The sequence below is a fragment of the Acomys minous genome, assembly GCF_964271855.1.
Source record: "Acomys minous genome assembly, chromosome: 12".
Classification (NCBI taxonomy): Eukaryota; Metazoa; Chordata; class Mammalia; order Rodentia; family Muridae; genus Acomys; species Acomys minous.
The window spans coordinates 36,515,209-36,532,170 of NC_140493.1; the positions used below are offsets into that span (position 1 = coordinate 36,515,209).

Here is a 16,962-nt window from a genome sequence, read left to right on the forward strand (position 1 = left end):
AGAACAAGACCTGTCATGGGTGATGAACATCTGTAACCCCAGGACTGAGGAAGGAAAGGCAGGAAGATAACAAGCTCACTTCTAGCTACACAGAAAGTTCAAGACCAGCCTGTGATACAGAAGACCTAGCATTAAAAAGTAAATAATTTTTAAAAGCTACAAGGGAAATACAGCAACACATTTACAAAGATAAATGCATCAGAACAGCAACTGACCTCTCATCAGCAACCCCAAGAGCCAGAAAAACATGGCAAGACCACACTCAAACCCCGAAAGAAAACAGCTGCTAACCAAGAATGCTGAAGTCAACAAATATTTTTTAATTAATAAGAGAAACAGACATTTCAAAACATGTCAAACTAAGATGACTCATGGTGAGCAAACAAACACGGCAAAAGGCATGTAAAGGAATACCACATACAGAAGAAAGCTGGACAGATAATGCTCTTCTAGAAGGTATGGGCTCAAGGAAGAACACCGCTGCCAGGTGCAGCACGAGTTGTCTGCCACGGAGGCTGCAGACAGGCCAAGAGTAAAGGCTATAGGGATGGAAGATAGCTCAGCAATTAAAAGCATCTGCTGCACTTCCAAAGGACCTGAGTTCAGTTCCAAGCACCCATGTCAAGAGGCACAACTTTTATAACTCTAACTCAAAGGAATCTGACATGCTCTTCTGGCTTTTACTTGACCACCATCCCCAAGCCACTCACACTAAGAGCAATTATAAAAGTAAATCTTATTAAAAGAAGGCAGGCTGTTGTCAGTGCTCTAGGATGCACACTAGAATTAGATGTTAAGCCCTTTTACTGACTACACCATACACCTTGGTTACAGGATACAAAGAACTGAAGATAGAACTGACTGGATACTCCCTCTCGGCTTACTAGTGTTTACAGTGTGAAAGGTACAATGTAGGCTGCTGGTAAGGATCCATGGTCTCACACAGCTGCGGACTAGTGTGTGCTACAATACTGACCTGCCAGGTAATGTATGCCTACTGGTGCAACAGTGGCACAACTATTTGTGGAATAGCAAATGTTTCTGTGATTGGTTTTGATGCCTGTTTCACAAGAGAGAATGCACACCTGACACTATAAACCTGGTCAAAGCCTATGGCTGAGAGGGTATCGGCCCAACTGGAGCACATACTATCACTGTTGAAAACGTCAAACTGCATTTTAAATATTCATGTTTATTCTAAGACCATTGTGGCTCTCAGCCAGGGTGGCGAAACTTTTTTTGGAGAACATGACAATTAATGTAGATTCCTATCTGGCCAAAGTGCTGAGAATGAATAACAGAGGAAGGCTCAGCTTACAGTAAGAGACCCAAGGCACATCACTGCCACTGTGATCATGAACAGCAGCAGTTAGAGACATCTGCACACTTCCTCATGAATAGAGTTATCTGTAAGGCCCCACCTCTTCTTGTAAAGACTTTAATGATTGCTTAAGGAGGGGGATCATTAGCTAACAGCACAGCCACTGGAGTACTAGGTAGGACACATAAAAGAGTCAGAAGGAAAGGAAAGGGGACGCAAAGACAACGGGATGAACATAATCACGATACTGTGTACATATGTATAAAAATGTCAAAATAAATAAAAATTAAAAAGAGAGGAAAACTAGATGATTAGACTAAAAAACTTGGAGCCACTGATTTCTCCAAGAAACACATCTCACTAGCAGACATTCACTCACTGAGAATCATAGTACAGAAGTCACTCTATCAAGCAAACAGGCTGATGTAGCTCTGTGACACCTGTCAATGTAGGCTTCCAACTGAAATGCATTAAACAACAAAAAGTGCCTGTAAAACAGATTAATACAGGGACATAAAGACCATTTAAAAAGTGCAGGCCAGGACTAGGATGTTCTTGTGTGTGTGTTTATTTTGAGACAGGGTTACTCTGTAGCCCTGGCTGTCCTGGAATTGCTCTGTAGAAAAGGCTGGCCTTGAACTCAGAGATCTGCTTACATCTGCCTCCAGAGTGCTGGGATTGAAGGCATTTGCTACTACCACCCATTTTAAGATTTTCATATAATCAGAAAAAAGAACAGAAGTACTCAAGGGGGAAAAAGGGGGGGTATCAAACTCATAAGAGGGGGGGAAAACTCAGAACAAATCCAAGCTGAGAAAATGGATCAGTCTTTTGTTTCACAGGTACAAGGACCTCAGTTTGGACTTGGTCCAATGGCACATGTTTTTATTCTAGCAATGGCTAGATAGGAGGTAGACAGGCACACCCTGGAAGCTCACTGTCTCAACAGGGTAGACGGTGACTGAAGAATGACACCCAGAGCTGTGATCTCCATCCATGTGTGTATCCACACATGAACCTATACATACATATTTGTATACATGCAGAATGGAAGAGATAGACCTAAGTTTATCATCTGTAGTTATTACCAAGATGGCACAACCAACAAAAGATATGGTAGTTGAAAAATAGATGAAAATCTATAATATTAAATTATATGAAACGAGCAGATCAAAAAAGTAGTATAATGGAACACAACGCTTTTAGTTTAAAAAATGGTGCGGGGGGGGACGACTGAAGAGATGGCTCAAGGGCACTGGCTGCTCTTCCAAAGGTACTGAGTTCAATTCCCAGCAGCCACATGGTGGCTCACAACCATCTATAACGAGATCTGGTGCCCTTTTCTGGTGTGCAGGTGTACATTCAAGCAAAACACTGTATATTTAATAAATAAATAAATCTTTTAAAAACTATTTTAAATGTAACTCTAGCCAAATAAGTATCTTACAAAGATCCAGATGTTTTAGGGGGAGGGGGAGACAAGGCGTCACTATGTAGCTCTGGCTGGCCTGGAGGTCCCTATGTAGAGAACTGACATAATACAACCAACTGAAAGAAGCACTTGTTAATTTTGTGCATGCGTGCGTGCTCGTGTGTGTGTGTGTGTGTGTGTGTGTGTGTGTGTGTGCGTGTCTGTATATCTGTGTGTGTCTGTGTGTGCACACAAATACAAACACATGTTATAATACACAGATGGATGAGGTTGGTTCTCTCCTTCCATCTTTACAGGAGGGTTCCAGGGTACCAGTCTTGTATAACCAATTCCTGTACCCACCGTGCCATCTTGCCAAACCTCCAAGAAGTTATTTTCTACAATTTATTATTTTGTCAGTGTTTCTCAATTTTACACTTGCTCATTTAAAAGTAAACCAACAGACCTTATAACAGATACAGGAGAACACTCCCCATCTCCCCCAAGACCACAGTGCATTATCCTTACCGGGGGTGGATGGCCTTTCAAGCATGTTCAGATGATGGGAAATGAAGGCCTGACTATCATGAACAGTGTCCATATCAACCTCTTCTTCATCTTGAGAACTTGAAAACTAGAGTGCACACAAAAAGAACAGAGAGTCATGGCATCACTTTACGGCCAGATATTATCTTTCAGGACAAGTGGAAGAGAGGCCAAAGAATAGACCCATTATAATCTTAAAAAGAAAAATAATGTCTTGCCTTCAAAAATTACTGAAAGAAAAATATTCCTGTGATCCAGGTGTGATGGTACACACCTGTAGTCCCAGCACTCAGAGGCAGAGGCAGGTGGACCTCTGTGAGTTCAAGGCCAGCCTGGTCTACAGAGTGAGTCCAGGACAGCCAGGGCTACACAAGGAAATTCCGTTTCAAAAAACAAAACAAACAAACAAAAAAAAAATCAAACCAAAAATTACTGTGAATAGCAACTAAAGCCTGTAAAGTGTAGGAGCTAGTAAGCTACGGTGGAAATGTACACGTGTATAGCTCCTTGCTCTAATGTGAAGAAATGCACAGTAAGTTAAATAGCTGAATGGAATGCTTTAGGAGACTCAGTCCTTTAATGATTTGGTCTTTCCAATGTGTTCCTGCTAAGGGAAAACTACTGCAAGTATTGAGTAGGGTTCCAGGAAGGTCTACACAGCTAACAGAGTAACCACCTCCGGCTCGGAGGGTGAGCTTGCCTTCAGCGCTAGCCTCATTCTTCTCCAGTACACACCCGGGTTCTAGTGGTGACCCCCGGGGAGCCAGCCCCCCTCGTCCCCCCTCTCACAACACAGCATGCTTATTACAATGTGATCCTCTTCCTGTGGTAACCCTTACAGCCAAAATTAGATTTCTGCAAACAAGCAGCTCATAGCACAGCTAAAAACTGAACAGCTGAAACAACCACACAGAACAGCATGTGCAGTGACTGAAAGTTATCAGGAATTGGTGTGAAAACGTTTAGGTTGTTCCTGTCTTTTGTGAGGCCAGTCATGTCTGTCAACTTTTAAAGATTTTTCCCCCCCAAAATGAACTTCATATTTCTCTGAAGATTTATTTTGGTTTTCTCAAACAGAGTTTCTCTCTGTGGCCTTGGCTGTCCCAGAACTCACTCTGTAGGCCTCAAAGATTTACCTGCCTCTACCTCCCCAGTGCTGGGATTAAAGGCATATGCCACCACTACCCAGCCAGCTTTATTATTTTAATTAAAATTACGTATGTATCTGTGTGTATAGGGGAATACTCACACATGTGCAGTGATGGGACACCAACATAGGGAATTGGCTCCCGTGGGGCAAGAGTCAGAGGCTACTGTGAGTCACCTGACATGAGCGCACATGAGTGCACGATGCTGAGGGGGGGTGGGGGGCAGCAAGCTCTTTATTAAGAGGACTTTTTCCTGCCACAAAAGGGTTGTTGTTACTTCTCCGCAACCCAAACCTTAGGACACACTTTACAATCAATGTGATTATACTCCAGATAATCATAAACGGAGTCTGCGTTTCAAGTGTCAAACATCAGTAGGGAATGGCTAATAGCAGTTTGGTCTGAATACTGCTGAAAACAGAAGGCTGGAGTACAGCAGACACTGTTTCACCAGTATGAAAGTCATTTCTGAAAAATCTCTTTATAGTGAAATGATTTACACATGCTCTTTTTACAGAGTCTGGAAATTTACAATGCAGAGCTTGAAAGAAAGGGTTTTCTAAAGGCAAACCATATATATATAAATTCTAAAATGTAATGTATCATCTCCTCCCAAATCATCAGATTACTCATTATTTATTTTCATTTATATTCATTTTCATATTTGCTATGTGCTTATCCTGTGCAGCAAGCAGCTTAAAGACAGGGTCCTGCCAGTTGCCATTGGTACACACAGACAAGACAGGCTGATGTGCAACAGGCTCTGTGAACTGAATCTGTGTGCAGTCTTATTTTGTACTATGCAGAGGAGAAATCCTGTGGTCCAAAAGAATCTTACATCATCACATACGTAGACTGGAGCACATTTGTTACATGTAGTCATGTGATGACAGTCTTATCTTATGAACTGTAAAATGCTAAGCAAACATGAGTTGGCGGTTAAAATGGCAGTGACCTGAGGTTAGAGAACTGACTGATTCACAGAAGACATTGTCCCCTCAGGTAGTGCTGGGTAGTGAGGCTGTCTTCAGTACTAAAACGACACTCACAGGGTTTTGAAATCCAGCCAGCTGTGCATGACAGCCCGGGTTACTCGCAGAGTCCTGGTTGCCTGCTCCAGCTTCTGGAATTATGGTGGGATTCAAGACGGCCTTTTTCTCTTTTAGGTTGAGAACAAGCCCAAGCTCTGGCAAGGGTAAACAGGAAGGCCTACTGAGGCCAAACAGAGTGAAGTACAAGTCCACAGCCCCACAGCGCAACCTCCAGTCATGCGCAGTACCTACAAGGCAAAGAAATCCATCACCACACCATTAATCTTACAAAATCAATTCAGAAACTTAAAAAGTCTATTAGCTGAGTATGCATGTATGTATGTATGTGTATAGGTGCTATAGTGTATGTGTGGAAGCCAGAGGACAATTTTCAGTAATCAATTCTTTCCATCATGTGGATCCTAGAGGTCAACCCTCAATCATCGCTTGGTGGCAGGAGCCTTCATCTGCCACATCACCTTGCCAGGCTAAAGTGAAAACCTGCTGTTTAAACAGGAGTGTTGCTCTGACTCTATTTCTTTCCATTCCTCCTCTTCAGCAATTATCCCACATGCATTCATTCTCTGCCTACTTGTTGGCACACTAGTAAGCAACTACTAAAACATACATCCGACCTGGACATTTACTAACTTGATGTTTTAAAGATGGCAAGATGGTTAAGCAGGTAAAGGTGCTTGCCACCAAGCCCGACCACCTGGGACCATAGAGGAAGAGGAGAAACTGACCCGCACAAGTTGTCCTCTGACCTCCACCCATGCACATCACACTTACACTCATATACAAAGTCACTAAATGAAGTAAAAAAAAAAAAGTATAGTATGAAAATGTACAACTTCTTGATATAACATAATTCTAAATGTGGATTTATTGTATAGGAAGAAAATATTCTGTTAAATATCTTCACATTGTTGCATGAAATATTTATTAAAGTTTCTGAAATCAGTTAAGGCAATCTTGCCTCACGTATTTTTTCCTTAATGGCTATGATGCTCTCATCTACAGACTTTAAATGGAACCAATATTTAAAAGTCTACACACTGAAACCATTGCCAGGGCTCGCCTGAGCTGACTGAGGGATTACCCTGATTCTGATACAGCGCCCTCTGATACAGTTTTAGGGCTAGAGAGGTACCAAGTTTATAAGGTGCCAGTGATAAAGAGCAGGGCTGTGTGCGTGCTAAGCAAGCACTCTAACAACTGAGCCACAACCCCAGTACAGTTTATTTGTTCTTGATATAAATTTATGTATGGCTACCAGATAACCCAGAAGACCCAACAAGAAAAGGCCCATAGGATTCAGCAAGACTTAGTGACTTAGGAAATGATCTAACATCTTTGCTTATAATATGCCTCCATTCATAAAATAACAATCATTAAGATGATGATACAGGGCTGGAAAGATGGCTCAGAGGTTAAGAGCAGTGGCTGCTCTTCCAGAGGTCCCGAGTTCAATTCCCAGCAACCACATGGTGGCTCACAGCCATCTATAATGAGACCTGGTGGCCTCTTCTGGCCTGCAGGCATACAGACAGACTATTGTATACATAATTAAAAAAAATAAATCCTTTTAAAAAAAAAAAGGTGATGACACATAGAGTTAGAAAATGCCAGGTGTTACTTTAAAATGTTTGTGCCTGGGATGTAGCTAGTATGCAGTTCGCAAAGATCATCCACCAGATCCTAGGCTTGATCCCCAGCACAGTAAAGCCTTACCACCACTACAACATAAATACAATACAGCACACATGAGCTCTGCCTGAATCCGGAGTTTTTGCATTTTTAAGAAATATTTTATGGGGTTGAAGAGATGGCTCAGTGGTTAAGAGCATTACCTGCTCTTCCAAAGAACATGGGTTCAGTTCCCATAGCCCACATGGCAGCTCACAATTGTCCGTAACTTCAAGATCTGACACCCTTACACCAATGCACATAAATTAAAATTAAATAATTAAAAAAAGAAATATTGTATGATGTACAGTTTGCTAGAATAACAAGGATACTAAAAAATGGAAACAAGATGTTGCTGCACTGCTACATCCCGGCCACGTGCTGGGTTCTTTAGTTCACTGCTTCACAAACTCTGAGATGAAAGAATGATTTTATTTTCATTTCCAGCTGACCACAGACTCATGTTTGCACTGGACTCTACAGAGCAGAATGCCATTTCTAAGTGTGCCCCCCAATTACTTTTATTTCTGTGAAGACAAGGGCCATCTACTTTCCTTTTTCTTTCATATTACTTCTACTTTAACATTTCTTCAAAATAGCAATACTGGTATATTTCCCATGGCTACTGTACAATTATTAAAAACGAGAGGATAGGAGTTATATAGTCCTTAGAATTTCAGTATTAGTAAACCAAGTAAAAAAAATTAAAACATCAGGATTTAGAATTTGTAACTCAATGAGTTAGCACTGGGGTTAGCATGGTAAGCTATTTCCATATTCTAGAGAGGCAATAAAGTAGCATACTCAAAAATCTAAAGTATTAGAAAATAAAAATTAAGTATTAGAATAAATACCCACTAGTCTCCCTCTACTTGCAACAAGTGTTTAAGCAAAATAACTTCAGCCTAGCTTTCAATTAAACCTTTCAAGGAAAAGCAGCATAACAATTTCAATCTTTTAAGAGATAAAACAAAAACTGTCTTTCAATATATTTGGCATTTATAAATTCACAGATTTAGTATCCCCATTAAATAAAAATGACTTACAGATAAGTTACTACCGAGGCTGCTGAAAGTATAGCCACCTAATCAAGATCCTGAACTTGATTCCCCAACACAGAAGGAAAAAACTAACTATACACAAAGCTCAGCTATACAGGAAACATAACACTGAATGTTTAATGTGCAGCAGACACCATGCTTTACAACACTAAGTTGTTTACTTCTCAGTTTGCAGGCACAAGTTTAACTGCCTGCATTTTTTATATGGCAGAGTTAGGCTACTTATACAAAGAGTACAACTGAGCTGGACTGTAAGCTCAGCAACCTGTTCAAGTACTCCTTCATCCTGAGTCCTTCCACTCCCTGACCTCACTCAAAAGGATGGAGACTCACACTATGATAAGATGGCATGCCCTCCGAGATGTAAAACAGTGTGTAGTCTGTAAAACTGAAGGTTATCTGATAGTCTACATTCGCTCATTATTCTGCAAAAATAAAAAAGAAATTAGTTATCTCTGAAGAAGGCCACTGGGAGGCCACAGAGAAGAGGCAGAAAGACTAGGTTCATGTTTATGGGCCTTTAACTACCTGAAAAACTTGTGAGATTGGTATTTTTCATCTCTACATAAAGTGAACACATCCTTTAACAAATGTTATAACCTCACGATGAAAATGTGACAACCTATTTTAAAGAAGTATGGGAGGAGGAGCTAGAGTGGGTCACACAGTAGAAGGCATGAAACTTACACCTCAGGACCCGAGTTTGATCCTAGTACCATATGAAAGCCAGGTGTGGTGACACGCGCCTCTGCTTCCTACACTAGGGAGCTGGAAACAGACACCAACAGGCTGCCTGCCAATCTAGCCAATTAGCAAGCTCCAGTTTATTCATTCTCTCTCTCTCTCTCTCTCTCTCCCTCCCTCTCCCTCCCTCCCTTTATCTCTCCTCTCTGTCTCTGTCTCTGTGTCTGTCTCTTTCTCTCCCTCCTCTCCCGCCCCCTTTCTCTCTCATCCTTGAAAATCTGATATAAAATGAAAGTAAGTAATAATTTTTAAAAACTCACTGGTGTCCTGGAAACAGACCAACGACTCACTGCAATGACCACCTACAAGTGAAGATGTGTGGACAGAGGGGTATGCCGTGGGGTACGCTGTAACACACAACAGCTTCCAAGCCAGATGTTCACTATGCTTTGCTTTCTTTATTTTGTTTGCTTTTTACTTTCTTTTGGGGGAGGTTGCAAGGGTGGAGGGTAGGTAAGAGGGGGCAGGGAGATGAGTGGGGCTGGGGTGTATGAAGTGAAACTCACAAAGAGTCAATACAAAGTTAAAAAGAAAAAAAGCCACTGCTCTCTTACCAGAATTCATGAGCTTCCAGAGCTGATCTACAAGGGCTTCGTTGCATAAAGGAGACTCCATGTTCTTTGTAAATGGCGGATTCTTAGTCAACATGTTTAGAATCTTATGCCTGCAAAAATGAAAAAAAAAAAAAAAGATTGTTTACTGACCATTTGCTGACTGGTACTAGGAATAAAACACATTATAGGAGATAACAAAACTATTAGTCTCCTTTCCCATTATGTCTACTTTTGTGTTTAGTTCCATTTCTAAGTTCTTTATGATGAATCCTAAATATTTATCATGCATTTTCTCACCAAAAATGTCTTATGGATTGTTTTCAATTATCTAGACTAAAAACAAGGTCTTCTACAATCTGAGTATAAAATCTTAACATCTCATTCTTTTGTTGGGGGAAAGGGGTATTTGAAACAGAGTTTTTCTGTGTGTAGCCCTGGCTGTCCTGAAACTTGAACCAGGCTGGCCTCGAACTCACAGAGATCTACCTCCCTGTGCCTCCCCAGTGCTGCGATTAGAGGTGTGCAATACTATGCTCATCTCATCTTATTCATTTTTTAAGAGTATTGAAAACAAAAGCAATCAAACCAACCAACTGCCTGGTGGTGAAGTATGAAAATTCTTTTTTTTTTTAATCTTTAAAATAGGACAATAGAACAAAAAAATTCAAACATGGGTCAATAGTCCAAGTTAACACAAACTTTATCAAAGCATCCCTGAAAAGCATGGAAGCATGCAGTTACATTTTAATAATACAACACACAAAAAAGGAGGGCAGGGAGTGTCTTCACAATATGCTGCATTTGAGTAAACCATAGTGGCACATCAGTCTGAGCACTCTGACTGAGGCAAAAGAATAGGTGAGTCCAAGGCCAGGCTATGTTTTATAGCAAAACACTGTCATAAATAAACAAACCTAAAACCTGAATAATGGAAAGAGGCAAGTAAGCAAAGTATTTTCAGAAGTAACTGTTAAACTCCATGGCAGAAGGTTTAGTCACAAGGCAGTTTTTACAGGAGATAAGGTACAATGAATAAGACAAAGTCTTAAGAAGAAAATATCTGATGCTATGAGCATAGAAAGAGGAATAGAAAAGGAGGGGAGAGCTCTGGTGGGAGCCTAGTGCTTAGTGAAAAGATATAGCCAGGACTAGAGTAAGCAAAAATGTAAGAATTAAGAGGAATGGGAATCTTGAGTATAAACAAGGAGAAAAGAAATGGGTGGAACTCATATGCAATTAGCTAACTTTATCTAATGTGCCATGGATTAGGCAGTGGCAAAAGATCTGATCCGGAACTTTCCGGGGTGACAGCAGTGGAAGTGACAAACATGACCAATAACCAAGCTCTGATGTTAACATCATGTATGTAAGTATTTATATGCTTAAGCGCAACAGGACTGTGGGATTTTAGGGGAGAACAGGACTTGAGGGAACTGCCCTAGTCCAGGGCGAGATCTTTGTAGATGTCACACTTCCTGCTACAGTGGAGATTAAAGTGCAGTCATGTGAGCTCTCCTTGCTTCTGACTTCTGGGTGACCCTCACAATTTTACCAAAGCACATTCTGAAGGATCCCATCACAGAAACAGGAATTGAAAATCTATACCATTTCACCACAACGCCCATTGGAAAAAAATAAAATAAAGGGAAATGAATTAAAGCACAGCCAGGTGCACTTGGGAAACAGAGCCAAGTGGATCTCTGTGAATTCATGGCCAGACTGGCCTACATAGAGAGATTCAGGCCAGCCAAGATTACATAGTCAGACCCTTTCTAGAACAAAATAAAACACCACTGAGAGAGCAATCACTGTGTTTTATTCTGTGACCACTCAGTGTCATGATGTGGAGATGTGGTCGTGGGGTGTGTGTGCCATGGCATGTGTGTAAAGGCCAGAAGACAACTTGCAGGAATCAGTTTTTGTCTTCTCTCATGTCATTAAGCATACTTACAAATGGATTTTCAGTGCATTCTGTAAATAGGGTTCTTGACATTTAAATGAACAAAACAGCCTGAAACTACATTTCAAAAGCACTCAAGTAGAGATACAGTGTGTAATGCAATAATTTCAATAGTCATTATTTATCAATAGTTATTATATACCAATGTGTAATACAGTAACAACAGCTATGACAATGCGTCCCAAGGTACTCTCTGAAACAGATGTTAAGTATCTACTCCTTAAAATAAGCTGTAAGAAGTACATATGTTAATTTTTTTATTCATGTAAATTGAAAACAAATGATTAAGCTTTAAGCAACAAGTGATTCAAAACAAACGGTTAAGTTATTTGTACTGCATTTATAGTTTCTGTTCCCAGTTGCTACCAAAGACTTAACTTCATACATCATTTTAGACACAGGAATGAGGATTCCTTGTCTGTACTTTAAAATGGGAAGCTATCAGATTTATTTCTGCATTTCAACTTTATATCATTCACAAGGACAGACTACTCAAACCGCAATACCGATCATAAATCAAGAACATTAAAATATTGACAAAATTTTATATAAAAATTTGTGACATTACTTAAGACATTGAAATATATAGTTATCTAACCAAGAAGTCACTGTTATAAAATGCCCAAGATCTTTTTTCCCCCTAAGACAGGTTTTTTTGGTATAGCCCTAGCTGTCCTGGAACCTGTAGAGCAGGCTGGCCTGTGCCTCCTGAATGCTGGGATTAAAGGTGCACACCCCTGCCTGGGTATGCCTCAACTCTTAAGCAGACTGCTCACACTCAGAGGCATTTCAAAGATGAGCAGGCAGAGTTTATGTCATTTTAATAAGGCACTCTGCCATCCTTTTTTTTTTTCAAGAGTATGTATTATTTATTTATACACTATTCTGCCTGCATGTGAGCCAACAGGCCAGAGGAAGACTCCAGATCTCATAATAGATGGTTATGAGGCACCATGTGGTTACTGGGAACTGAACTCGGAATCTTTAGGAAGAACAGCCAGTGCTCTTACTTCTGAGCCATCTCTCCAGCCCCTGAGTTAATGTCAAGAATATCTTCAGACAAATGACGTGGAAAGTTGAACAAGGCATTTAAGGCCTCTGGGTCTAAGTCCTTGCTGCTACATGAAATGTTCTTCAACTCTAACATTCTGTTCTATAAAGTCATAATATCAAATCAAATAAAAATCTGAGTGTCTACAATGTACAAAGAAAGGAAGACAGAAATTTTTTGTTTGGTTTGTTTGGTTTTGTTAGTTTTTTGAGACAGGGTTTCTCTGTGTAGCCTTGGCTATCCTGGACTACTCGCTTTGTAGATCAGACTGTCCTCGAACTCCCAGCAATTCGCCTGCTTCTGCCTCCCGAGTGCTGAGATTAAAGGCATGTGCCACCACGCCTGGCTAGAAATGGTTAGATTTAATTCTGTAAAAAAACCTGCCCCATTGTGTTAAAAAAAAAAAAGAAAAAAGCATGAATAAAAGCAGTTGCTACAAACACAAAGGTAGATTGCACATGAAGAGTGCAATCCTCTAGTTTCTTAAGATTAAAAAACAATTAATTCAACTAAAATGTAAGGGTTTGAATGAACTGAATGAACAAATGTGAGCCGGGCTATGGCTCCATGGTAAGGCCCTGTCCTCTGGCCTCCAGGTGCGTCTGCGGTCCATGTGCATGCACACACATAGACACAAGTTAGTCATTCCTATCCACTACAAACTGTTACAAGTTAAAAAAGAAGAGTTCAAATTAAAACAAACTATTAATAATATATTTTTTAGTCACATAAGAAAAAGACTTAAAAATGCATAACCTATTCCCATTTTTTGTGGCGGTGGGAGGTAGGGAGGGGGGTTGTTTCAAGACAGGGTTTCTCTGTGTAGCTTTGGCTGTCCTGGACTTGCTTTGTAGACCAGCCTGGCCTCAAACTCACAGAGATCCTCTTGAGTGCTGGAATTAAAGGTGTGCACTACCATCCACCCAGTGCCCTATTCCCACATTAAAAAAATCTTTCCCATATACAATATTCATCCATGTTCTAACTCATTTCAGGTCTATAATCAAGATGTTAAATATATAAACTAACCTTACATAGGGGACAGGGTCAGTCTGAATCATATTTAGTAGCCACTGAAGTTCTTCATAACTCCTGTCCACTGAAAATAAAATAGTAACAATATAGTTAATATATGTAAATAGTATAATATCAGTAAATAATATAGTATTAATTACAACAAATGAAATAACAAGTGATAAGTAGGGACATTACATAAGTAAGATTCTTAGCTGGACTGTCATACAGTTGAAGAGTCTAAATAACTAATCAGCATTTTTTTTAAACTTTGTATGCACAAGGCCAGCTGTAACTTTCACAAATGTCATGCTATATGCAACCAAGAACAAAAATAGTACTCAGTATGCATTCAGCCAAACATCAATACAAAGTAGTACCAAAATATAGTGCCCAGATATAGTTCATACTAAAATTCAACTAACTCATTAAAAGCCCTAAATGAGACACAATTGCTTGGACAAAATCTGCCCAACTTATTAAATGCTTAAATGCTTGACACACAACAGTATCTTAAATATAAACATGTTTCTGCCCACATGGTTCTTCCCAAGAAAGAAAGGCAATGACAATACACCTTATGACTGAAACTGACAGAGATACTACTGCCATTCACACACTGCCTTTCCAACATACTTTTAAGAACTGAGAAGCTATGGTGACACAATTTTATGCACAACAGATTTTCATTCTCTCATCTTCTAATATGAACACCAGTATTTTAAACTATAGAAGTCATGGCTCAAACGTAAGTACCAGTTTTTTAAACTATATGTATTAGTTTAGTATTCGTTTGGAAACATATTAGTATTCTATTTCATTTTGGGTAGTATGAATTCTTCCTATTTCTAAGACACATTATCCTTCATCTATCTTAGAAAAGAAGGTTAGGCATACTAAAAAATCAGATGATCTCAAAAAGTCCAGATTTAAGGTGGCAAAATATCAAAACAGATATAGAGACACAGAGTTATTTATGTTTACTGTTTGTCAAGTAATTCACTTAACAGCAAGTCACACATAAATGAAAGGACATAAACGGCAGTGCCTCAGAATCAAGGCAAACATACATATATAAACACAATATGGTTACTACTCTCTTTGCCTTCTGTCTGTAGGCATTTCTGTTGAAATTTATAAAGCTTAGTTGTAAGACTTAATTAATTATACATGGGCTGGGAAGTTCCACACGTGACAGCTTGGCAATGGCTGTGTTGTTTATGGTCTTTTGATTTCATAATCTATAACTGGAGACTATAGCATCTTTCTTTGCAGAATGAGTCATGAAGCAAAGTGGAATTATAAAGAAACTTTAACACAGGGACAGGTGGTGCTTCAACAGAGTCCTATACACTATCTTTGAACTCTGTACAACATCCTGGTTCTGATATATCTAGGAAGTTAAGAAATAAAAAATTAAAATTGCAGTAGAAGCAGCTGATGCCACTTTAATTTACACTTTCCAGAGTATTGCACTATGTCCTGCATTATTTTCTCTGACCTCTATTTTATTCACTGTCATACTTTTTATTTCTTTGAACTTGAGGCCTAATCTAATTTTCCTGTTGAAGTTATTGGCTCTTGTGTTGTTTGCATAGTTATACATTTTATGCACTTGTAAACTATTTCCTTGAACCCTTAGGTATTCTTCCCGAATCTCTTCTTTTTTAAAATAACATAAAATTAGATTTGTGGAATTTGCTGTCTTCTCCCATGAATTAAAAACATCTGTAATTTCTTTTTTTTTTTCCTATCATTACAAAACCAACTAAAAGTCAGTAAGGCAAGCCCCTAGAATTAGTGGCCTGATATGGGTGCTGGGAACTGACCTGTCTTACTCCTCTATAAGAGCAGTAAGTGCTCTTAGCTGCTGAGCTCTCTCTCCAGCCCCCCATGTAACAAACTCCCAAAGGAAAATCTATCCTTAACAATAAAGGATAGATAATGTATGAAAACATCATGGTGAAATCTACCTACTACTTTGTATGCTGAATAAAAAGAAATTAGAAACCATTAAAACATCTGTAGTGCGTGTACTACAAAGGTAAGGAAGAGTGGCTCTGAGATGTGCTTCCAAGGAGCAAGCCCCCCCTGGACAGCATTACCTTTCGTGTAATCAACAACAGCCTCCAGAGCCGCTATCCTGATGTCCACGAAGTGGCCGTACTCGGCATAGGACTTGAACAGAGATGAGTCACTTGGCACGTGTCCGTTCTTCTGAAGCACCCGTATGGCTCTTAAGCAACTAGTGAGAAGAGAAGCTAATTACTTCCTCTTCTATCTCATGAACAAAATTCGTTCGGTAGGTGTTAGGGAGCCATTTGTCAGTCAATTAAAATCCTCTTTCATGGGGCTGGAGACATGCCTCAGGAGTTAGGAACATCGGCTGCTCATCTGGAGGACCCAGATTTGATTTCCAGCACCCACATGGTGACTCACAACTGTCTCTTACTCTAGTCCTAGATCCAATGCCCATGCACACAGATATAAATGCAAGCAAAACACTCACACATATAGCCACGGGCCGTTTGGTCCCTGGCATCAAAATAAAATAAAAATAAATTTTAAAAACTTGTAATTTGAATTCATATTCAATTATGTAATGTTCAATTTTATGATAAAATTTCAATATTAATATCTAAATAATATGAAAACAAATCTCAAAACATACTTGTAAACTCAGATTTACATACATATCAACAAAAACATATCTCAGAAAAGAACTAAGTACTTAGTAAAAATATAATTTAAATAGAGTACTTTCTCCAGAAATCTTGTATTCTGTCACTATAAAAATGGAAGACTAGCTGGACATGGTGGCAAGCTTTTAATCCAACACTTGGTTGAGGGAGGACAAGGGTAGGAGACAAGAGGCAGGCGGATCTCTGAGTTTGAGGCCAGTCTGGTCTACAGAGTGAGTTCCAGAACAGCCCAAAAGGCATAGTGAAATCCTGTCTTGAAAATTAGAAGAAAAAATTAAAAATTAAAAAAAAAAAAAGGAAGGCTAAAATTTTTTATAATCAGTAATCAACTTTTAGCAAACTCAAAAAAATAAGCAGAACTCTTTGGACCCCTACACAAAAGCAAAGAGAAAACCAGAAAGTCCTCTGAAGCTGGCTTCAGCAGCTGAAGGTGAAGGCAGGAGGACCAGGAGGTGTGTCAAGGTGATCCTTGGCTACACAGACTGATGACCTACACGAGACCTTGTCTCAAAAAACCCAAAATGGGTTGTTTACACAATAGTGACTGATAGTAAAAAAAAAAAAAATGATCCTAACATCAAAATATTTTTCTTAGGAAGAATTTCTAGGGTTGGTGAGTTAGCTAAGCAGTGAAGGCTCTTGACATACGCAAGCTTGGGAATCTGAGCTCCACGCCCAGCCCACATAAAGGTGGAAAGAGAATCAAGTCCACGAAGCTGATTTCTGACCT

The 16,962-nt window shown here is 39.6% G+C and overlaps 1 protein-coding gene across 2 annotated transcripts in view; it reads right to left on the reverse strand.

Moving 5' to 3' along the window:
* Positions 1 to 16,962, reverse strand: part of TAF2 (TATA-box binding protein associated factor 2) — a 67,833-nt gene that overhangs the window by 10,078 nt on the left and 40,793 nt on the right. For both annotated transcript variants that reach the window (XM_084747903.1, XM_084747904.1), the window contains exons 20-24: positions 15,636 to 15,775; positions 13,546 to 13,615; positions 9,506 to 9,615; positions 5,476 to 5,705; positions 3,261 to 3,366 (exon numbers count right to left, since the gene is read on the reverse strand). In XM_084747903.1, the coding sequence (XP_084604029.1) occupies positions 3,261 to 3,366; positions 5,476 to 5,705; positions 9,506 to 9,615; positions 13,546 to 13,615; positions 15,636 to 15,775 (656 nt within the window). The remainder of the gene's footprint in view (positions 1 to 3,260; positions 3,367 to 5,475; positions 5,706 to 9,505; positions 9,616 to 13,545; positions 13,616 to 15,635; positions 15,776 to 16,962) is intronic.